Below are 9718 nucleotides of genomic sequence, written 5' to 3' on the forward strand. Positions count from 1 at the left end.
TTGCACCCAATATTTGGAATTTTGAAAAAAACAATTTGCCTCGGCGAATTCTCTTCAGATTTTTATTTATTTATTTATTTTGGGGGTGACATCGCATGAACGCATCACCATTGCAGAGGAGTTTGTTACGTTCTCGCCGTGTTGTGTCGGTGCCGAGCGAGTTGAATTCGGGAGTTGGCTCCGGTGAGCTCTTCTCCTGTTTGGGAGTGACTGCCGATCTGGCCCGGCCTAGCTAGCATCCGGGACGCGCATGTACTACTTTAGAGTCGTGAGACCGTGACAAAACAGTCAATGCACTGTGATAACCAAGTTAAGCAGGAATGCTCCATTTTAAAGTATAAGTATTTTTACGTTGTTAAACATAGGTTAATGTTATAGGAGGAAAAACTACAGTGCTTGCGTTCTTTTTAAGCCAAAAATAAAGGATTATCTGATTTTTACGATAACAATTTAATAATATACTAGCACCGTGGCCACAACATGGGTAGAAACAAAGTAGATTTCAGTAACCGGAAAAAAAAAACATATCTCAAGAGTATGGTTACATACTCATAGTTATTAATCAAAATATATACTTATGGTCAAATGGTACCAAAAAAGTTTAGAAAGTAGGTTAGTAGCATGTAGCGCTTTCGATCAACTTTACTCTACCTTTTGCAAGTCTTTCGATGTTTACATTCTAGGATGAAAGAATTAGGGATTCAGGGAGCAAACAAACATGGATTAAAAAAGGAGTAAGATATTGCAGGTAACATGGACTTAAGCCTTTTATATGTTACTGAGTGGGCATGCGACGGAGGGCGACAAGCTTGACCACGTAGGGGTTGGAGACGGACCGTGTGTTGTACGTCTTGCCGCTATGTCGTGCAGCATGCCACGTGCACCGCACGCGTGTGCTAGTGGGCCGCTATGGCCGACCTAGGCCACCTTCGTGCATGCTCGCGAGCAGGCTAGAGTGCACCTCCTTAGGCTGCCTTCATGCCCTTACCAAGCCTGGCCGCGCTTGCACGCTAGCTTATCCTTAGACCAACGTATCTAAGTTATAAAAATCCATATTTTATAAGTAGTATAGGAATGATGGAATTGAGTAATTGACTACTACAACGTTAAAAATATATTAGGAGAGAACAAAACATAATGACAACATAACGGCTCTAAGTTTAGAAAATATGTTAAAGAGTAGATAATAATCTGAATAGTAATAATATTTTTTCATATCAGTATATTTATGTTGGCACTTGGCAGGGATCAAATTTACCGTTATGTACCGTGCCCCAACACCAAAAACTCAGGCCTCGCATCTCTTGGTAATCACCAAGGGACGTCCCGACGGACCCTTGCCAAGGGACGGACGTCCCAGATCGTCTTCAGATCGGCCTCACCAAGGGACGGACCGACGGACCCTTGCCCTCACCGCACGCGGCGATCTCCCCCCTCTCGCATCCGCTCCTCTGCTCTCCCTGCCCCTCACCACGCCGGCGCCGCCCCCCCCCCCCCCCCCTCTAACCCTCGCAGTCGCCACGCCGCCGCCCATTCCAACCAACCGAAGGAACCAAGGGCGCTGCAGGAAGCGAGCGATGGCGCTGATCGCCCTCGTCCGCGACTACATCGACCGTATGCTCCACGACATCCCCGGCATGAAGGTCCTCGTCCTCGACCCCGACACGGTACGCGGCAGCATCCTCTTCTTCCCTCTGGCGGGGATCCCGTCGCCCCCCCCCTCACCAGATCCGTGCTCTTCGTTCCAGGTCGGGATGGTGAGCGTCGTGTACAGCCAGTCGGATCTCCTCCGGAAGGAGGTGTTCCTGGTGGAGACGGTCGACAACGCCTCCAGCTCCAGGGAGTCGATGGCACACCTCAAGGCCGTCTACTTCCTCCGCCCCTCCTCCGACAACGTCCAGAAGCTCCGCCGGCATCTCGCCGCCCCGCGATTCGCCGAGTACCACCTATGTGCGTAATCGATCCTCCATCTGCTGCAGTGTACCCTTGCCTGTGGTGTTTCCTTTTCCCGTGTGCTACTTGCGTTTCCTACGACTTGGTTAGGATGAGAAATGTAGGCAATTTGGTAGACAACCTACTTGTTGAGGGATCCCGGCAAAACGCTGACAGATCCCAACTTAACCACCTCCACTGCTCTTGACCGGTAGAAATTCTTCTAACTGAGTTTTAGTTGCTCTTGTGTGGACAATTTGTGGTCTATCTACTGTGTAGAGGTTTCAAGTTATGCATGGGTAGGTGTTAGGGTTTTATAATCAGTAGTTTTGTTCTATGTGGGTCTAATATTGTGCAGATCTATTATTCTGTGTATTGAGTTTTTGTTCAATTATTGTTTGCAGTCTTCTCCAATATACTGAAGATTCCACAAATTCAGGTGCTTGCTGATTCTGATGAGCAGGAGGTTGTGCAGCAAGTTCAGGTAAATATTATGTTTGGTTTTATTATCTTATTGCAATGAACTTCTTGAGAGTAGAGTGGGGAGTTTTGATTTTTATATGAATGTTTTGCTTTGTTCTGCCAGGAGTTCTATGCTGACTTTTGTGCCATCGACCCTTACCATTTCACACTCAACATACACAATAACCACGTCTACATGCTTCCAACAGTGGTGGATCCTCCTGGCATGCAGAGCTTCTGTGATCGGGCTGTTGATGGCATCGCTTCTGTCTTCCTGGCTCTCAAGCGTCGTCCTCTTATTAGATACCAAAGGACATCTGATGTTGCAAAAAGGATTGCACAAGAAACTGCGGTGAGTTCCCTGCCGATGTGAAACATGTCTATTTGGATACTATGAACATATAAACTAATAATGAGAACTTTGCAATATTGTGTTTATTTTTTGATAAAATTGTGTGCATGCCAGAATAAAAGAATATTTGGAATACCACTCTGAAACCTCAACATTTGTGTTTTGTTATTTAGGCATATCTTCTGTTGTTAACTCAAAAAATAGAAATAGTGTTTGTAATACCAAATATCAATTATTCCCTGGCTTGAAACAGAATCTTATCTCTTTCCTTACTAGCTGATCTTAGCTGCTTTCGATGGCACAGTCCTGGGCACTTCTAGCTTCCTGATTGCACTTTCATTAGTTACTAGGTTTATCTTCCTGTTAGCAAATTGTCCAAGTAATTGTGCAGTCAAATTGTTTATTTTCTTCTAGTTACTAAGTATCTTTACTTCTTTAGCGTTCATTTGTTAGGTCAGTTCCTATAAAGAGCATAGAGCAGTCAATTTGGAAATTGAGTGGTGTTTAGAAAATAATTCTCCCTATTCCTCACTCAGTCACCAATTCTTCCTGTCAAATCTCTCTTCTATGCATCTCCTGTTCCCACCCATTTTACTACTAAATTCTTCATTTCCTACCCAGGTACCCTTCTAGGCTTCTACTATCCAAGCACATAACACCCTTAGGGCCTATTCGGTTTGGAGGAAATTTAACCCATAAGAATAGGAAAATTGGAGGAATAGGAGTGCATGTCCACATCAATCCATAGAAATTTTTCCAAGAGGTTTGAGTGGATGGAAGTTTTCCTATATTTTCTCTCTACAACTTGTAGGAAATGAAAATTTCCTTTGGTTTTCCTATACTTAATTCCTGCAAACTGAACGTGACTTCCATAGGAATTAATCCTTAGGAATCAAATCCTTTATTTTTTTCCTCCAAACCGAATAGGCCCTTAATTCCTTAAATGTGAATATTACCTACTTATGCCCAGTTAGAAAATTTATGCGAAGTGTCCCACCGAAAATGATCAAATTCTATCAGGCAATTTTCTAATATATTCAAAATAGCCACTAATATGGAACTTATCCTTAATCACTTGCATTTTGGAACCTGCAGAGATTGATGTATGAGCAGGAAAGTGGCTTGTTTGATTTTAGACGAACGGAGAACTCTTCCTTGTTGCTGGTGATTGATAGAAGGGATGACCCTGTTACCCCTTTACTTAACCAGTGGACATATCAGGTATCATAGAAGAAGTAAATTCCATTATTTTTCATGTTTCAGATGTACTTGTGTTAATTTGCTTGCAATTTTACATGCACAGGCAATGGTTCATGAACTTATTGGAATTGAGAATAATAAAGTTGATCTAAGGGAATATCCTAATGTCCCTAAAGACCAGAAGGTTTATCAAAATGTTGAATTTATGTTCATATCATTATAAAATTATGCATCCTTTTTTGATATTGATCCATCTGAAATATACTTATGCAGGAGGTGGTTCTGTCATCTGTTCAGGATGATTTTTTTAGGGCTAACATGTTCGAAAATTTTGGTGATCTTGGTATGAATATCAAAAGAATGGTAGATGACTTTCAACATCTTTCAAAGACCAGCCAGAATATCCAGAGCATAAGTAAGAAAATTATGCCTTTCTTGTTTCCTATGAAAGAAAGGAAAAATCACTGACATGTAGCCCCAGGACCCACATGCGAGTGACACATACAAGGGAGAATTAATTGAATCCCCCTGAAGGAAGCGGTTACCTAGTTTTGTTACATTCAGCACCCTATGCTTCCATTTTTTACGTTATACTAGCATACATAATATATACTTAGATATGTTCATCTTAGTTCACTTCAGCTGATTTGGCTTGTCTTTCGACAATGCTGCTAACATTCATTTATCATGTTAGTTTTTGGTTCTTTATATTTTTATTTTCTCATGCAGATATCATATATGTACTGAGTTGTGAGTACTGACATTTTTGTGTTCTTCCCCTTTTTTTTGTCTTTTGGCCTCATATTTTAAAGAGTGATTTTCACAAGCCCCACATATTGTGGTTCAAGTTATGGCCCTAGAGTTTTGCAAGACCATTCCATTCATCAATTTTTTTAAGCCACTATTCTTATGAGTTCTAAATCATGCCCCAAAATTTGAGTTTTTTATCCACTGGATCGGTGTAACCATCCAAGTTAGGTATTTTTTTTAATATTCTATAGTGGCGAGTTGTTTTGTGAAATTCTAGGACCATAATACTTGCCAAAACCTATCTGGTTGTGTGCAACTTTAACCTTAATACCTAGAGTGCCATGAAATCTACTTAATTTTAAAACATGCTTGTAACTGAGGCCAGGCCTAAGCTGATGACCTCCTTCTGCCGAGGTGCTTGGGTTTCAGTGGCAGACCCAGACTTAAGGCTAGGCCTAGGAAACGAAGGCCACTATGTTCTGGAATTTTCACCATGCAACTTGAGGTTCAGCCAAAGCCATGGGCTCGCCTAGGCCTTAGGAGAAACCTGGGTCTGCACCTGTTGTGCTGTGCATTTGGGTTAAATGGGTTGCTGAACATGCATGCTGGTTGGTCCTCGGAAGAGGCCTTCACCAGTAGACCTGCTACTGGTTTAGGTGGGAGTGAGTTTAATGCTTTTATTTTCAATTTGGGCTGGCTTTTGATGGATGCAAATGGGCTGGGGCTGTTTGGGTGAAGCTGGAAATGGTTTGGTCTTGGTTAGAAATTTTCAGCCCAATATGGTATGAACAGTCCATGTGGGTATGGTTTCAGGTTGACTCCTGGATGCCACTGCCATCTTCCTGGGGGTTTGCCATCCTGAGTTGTCAGCACACTGCCTATGGGCCTCTTGCTTGCATTTTGCGCCTCTAGAGGGATGGATGGAGGGGAGAAGGGGAGCTCCAAACCCTGGCTGTGCTCCCAGTTTTTGCCATCTTGCTGGCTCCCACTTCATCCGTTTACGTTTACACCCCTGGACAGTGCCTGACGCTTATGGGCTCAGTCTTCCTTTAGCAGCGCATATATTGCTGCCCTTACAGTTCTTGATGTTGCTGTGTGCTAGGTGCTCCTCTACTCCCGTGGCAGGCTCTTGTCCTCTCCACCACAGCGGCAGTGGCTAGATCCGGTTGTCTTGCACGTGGCCGTTGAGTTCATGGCCAACGAGGATGGCCACGGAGCAGGTTGTTGATGGGTTTGGCTGAATGGTTGAGGTGTGGCTGAAAGCCTGAAATGATTTGGGAAGATGGATTCAACCCATACGAGGGAAAAGGGCTGCTTTGGTTTGGGCTCAGGTGGGAAAATGGGTTGGGCTAGTCTGGATCCCTGAGAGTTGGTCAATGCATTGGGGTGGTTTGGACTAGCTAAGCTGTTGTGGTTCAGTCAGGGTATCGGGTGGGTTTCAAACCATAACCTATTATAACTGGTAAAACTGTTTTGAATAGTTTACGAGGCAATTGTTGATTACGTGTGTGCCCACACATCACCTAGGAGACATTTGCTGACCAGAATGGGGGAAATACGAGGTGGAACAATAATCATGAGAAATATAGGCTGTTTTCTCAATGGACTGCAAAAAACATTTTCAACAGCCTTTTGCAACTTTAGTGTGCTGGTGTTAATCTCTAAAGGCTTGGTTTTTTAATGGTTTAGGTGATATGTCAAAATTTCTGAGCAACTACCCTGAATATCGGAAGACTCATGGAAATGTAACAAAGCATGTCGCTTTGGTCAGTGAGATGAGCAGAATTGTGGAGGAAAGGAAGCTTATGCTAATATCTCAGACAGAACAAGAGTTAGCTTGTACAAGTGGACAGGCAGCTGCTTTTGAGGTACTTATTTGATGAACAGGAAATACCGAAATATATCATGGCGCTGTGGACAAATTGTCCTTATTATCTCTATATGTGCAATAGTCTCAGTTCTCACGACGAAATATATTCACTCTTGAAGACTTTTTATTTGTACACCGCCATAGTTCACTACTAAAGTTCTTTATTCGTGCTAATGCCATTTCCAAAATGAGAAATTATGGGAGATGCACATAGCCTATGGTATATAGATGGAAGGTGGAATATTTATGTAGTATTACTTGGTACCAACTCAAAGGCTGTGGTATAGATGCAATTTTCTCTTCTAAAATATATTCACTACTTGTCTTCATGCTTTTGGATTGAGTACCTTACTGAATGGGTTGTGTGCATTGGAAAAAGTTGCTGTCTTCCACATACTGCTTAAGAGCTCCATTTTTCTTTAAAAAGTAAAATATAGTTTATTTTGCTTTATTCGCTAACATTAGCTTCAGCAATCAAAGCAGCACCTCTTTGTGCCGCTTTTTACCTTTTCGTTATATTAGTAGACTTTGTTATGACTTCTAAACTTTTTTGTCCCTTCCAATTTGATGCTAAAAATGTATAAATGGTTTTGTTCCACATTTCACCTGTTGATTTTCTGCAGGCGGTCACTACCTTGCTAAACAATGAAAGTGTCTCTGATATTGACCGTTTACGGTTAGTAATGCTCTATGCTTTGAGGTATGAAAAAGAAAGCCCAGTTCAGTTGATGCAACTATTCAATAAATTGGCTTCTCGTTCTGCTAAATACAAATCAGGGGTATGTACCTTTAACTAGTTCTTGTGGTAGATCATGTTCTTACCTAAGTTTTCTTCTATTTCACATGTTTTGCTGTTCATCTTCTTTATAATTGTTCTTATTGGAAGCTAGTTTTTGTTCCACAGTTTGAAGCATAACAACTAAATAAGTGCAGCCATCATTGATATGTGCCTTCAGTGCATAGTAATTTATCTCGTTTGTTCAAGTCATGGACGTCCCTTGTAAAAACATCCTTGATGTACTGGGAGCACTGATCTGCCTTTTGATTGAATATTTTCAGTATCAAAGACTACTAAAATCTATTTGGAATTGTAATGTTTTTTAACCAGGTTTGACTATCCATTTATTTCTTTTGGTTGCTAAGTGTTTTCACTTTTGAACAAAATAAGTAATCCTTTTACTAGGTTTGGGTAGGATTTTCACTTGGTACTTTATGTGAACTAAAGCTGTAACCTTTGTGCTAATGTAAAGTGAACACAATCACTGGGGCCTCTTCAGGTGGCTACCTGTTTTTACCAGATACAATATGGGTCATGTTCTACTGACCTTCATGACCGATCACTGTCTGTACTTTGTGTGCAGCTAGTTCAATTCCTCCTCAAACAGGCTGGTGTTGATAAGAGAACAGGTGACTTATATGGGAACCGTGACCTATTAAACATTGCCCGCAACATGGCTCGCGGACTCAAGGTTAGACCAAAAAAAAATAGATATAACTTTGCCTTTGCACTTGTGGTACATGTAATGTTAGCATCTTTCTTATGCACTTGTTGGTTTCAGGGCGTTGAGAATGTATACACCCAACATCAGCCTCTTCTCATTCAGACCATGGAAGGAATTGTAAAGGCACGATTACGAGATGCTGATTATCCACTTGTTGGCAATCATTTCCAGCAGAATAGGTTAGTTCAAGTTTATGCTGTGCCAATTGTAGTTATGTGCAACTAAACTCTTTAATTCAAACTTCACTTTATTGAATGGACTTGAGTCCTGCCACCCTTGAGTAAACGTGTGGAAAACACTAAATTATCTCCAGGGATCATGCAAAATGCAGATCAGTACAATTTATTTTCTGTTCGATCCACTAATATTTTTTTGCTGTCAATAATATGGTTTACTTCAAAATATAGACTAATTTTTAGGAGTACTAGCTGACTGATGCTTTCCTCACAGGCCTCAAGATGTGGTGTTATTCATTGTTGGAGGGACGACTTATGAGGAAGCAAGATCAGTAGCCCTTTATAATGCAGCAAATCCTGGAGTTCGGTTCTTTCTTGGCGGTTCAGTGGTTCTAAATTCGAAGAGGTACATTCTTTGCAATTATTCCCATTTGCATGGAGTGGGATATGTAGAATTCCAGTTTATTTTTCTGTTTTGACTTTTGATATTGTGCAATAACTCTGAATTGATATGAAATTACAATAATGCCTATTGATGGTTTCACTGACGAATTGCAGATTTCTTGATGACTTAGGAGAGTCACAAAGAATATCGAAATCAAGCAGTCTAGTATGAGCAGGTTCTTAGCTTCTACCGCTTGTAACTTGCCAGTATAACAATTGATAGTTCTGATTCCACTTTTGCTGTTTATGCATAGAGAATCAACTGTGGTAAATTTTGTAATATAGAACTTTAGATTTATTGTGTAACACACCATAATGAATAAATTGTTCATAGAAAAAAAGGACTCTTTGCATAATCTAGGGTTGTGGCTTTCAATGCATCACATGCATGCTGTTTCGTTGTTTTGTTCTTTTATATGGGACGCTCCTAGCAGTCACTGTGAGCGGGCTTTAAGAATTACCATTCAGATTTTTACCTCGGAGGAAAGAAGAGAGCAGAGCGAAGAAAAGTGGATGTTTGTATGAGAGGTGGGCTTAATGATGTTTGTATGAGAGATGGGATAGGTATTAATTGTGTACTATTTATTTATTAGTATGTATTTATATGTAATTATTGTATGGTTATGTTATTATATATTGATGGTAGATAATGTGTTAATGCCAGTTTTAGTTAGTGATATTACCAAATCTGCTCTAAAGCATTGGTTTTCTATAATTTTTTTTCTTCAATTTTTTGGCTCGTCGGGGTGAAGGATTCTACTAGTGCGCCCGGCTACACGATTGGGTGAGAAAAACCGGCAGTGCACGGTTTCGATTTTTCTTATTTAATTTTTTTGAACTTCTAAAAAAAGTAAACTAAATCTCCTCAAAACTCATTTCTAGATCTAAATATGTTGGTTATGTCCTCATGCTGATGTGGTCAAATAACATCATGTGAGTTAGGGGTTGTTTAGATGGGGCTAAACTTTTTAGCCTCGGATGTTTGGATACTAATTTAAAGTAGTAAATAAAGACTATTAATAAAACCCAT

General features: G+C 40.8%; 1 protein-coding gene across 1 annotated transcript; it reads left to right on the top strand.

The window, feature by feature from the left end:
• The first annotated feature begins 1517 nt into the window (after positions 1-1517).
• Positions 1518-9267, top strand: LOC102716759 (vacuolar protein sorting-associated protein 45 homolog). The gene is made up of 13 exons (XM_015834023.2): positions 1518-1667; positions 1749-1950; positions 2337-2416; positions 2519-2746; positions 3842-3967; positions 4050-4130; positions 4220-4361; positions 6386-6564; positions 7190-7345; positions 7928-8035; positions 8126-8247; positions 8519-8650; positions 8803-9267. Exons 1-13 carry the CDS (start codon positions 1578-1580, stop codon positions 8858-8860), a joined length of 1704 nt encoding a protein of 567 aa, XP_015689509.1. The 5' UTR covers positions 1518-1577; the 3' UTR covers positions 8861-9267.
• Positions 9268-9718: the final 451 nt, after the last annotated feature.

Source organism: Oryza brachyantha, chromosome 2, assembly GCF_000231095.2.
Source record: "Oryza brachyantha chromosome 2, ObraRS2, whole genome shotgun sequence".
In the NCBI taxonomy this organism is placed as follows: domain Eukaryota; kingdom Viridiplantae; phylum Streptophyta; class Magnoliopsida; order Poales; family Poaceae; genus Oryza; species Oryza brachyantha.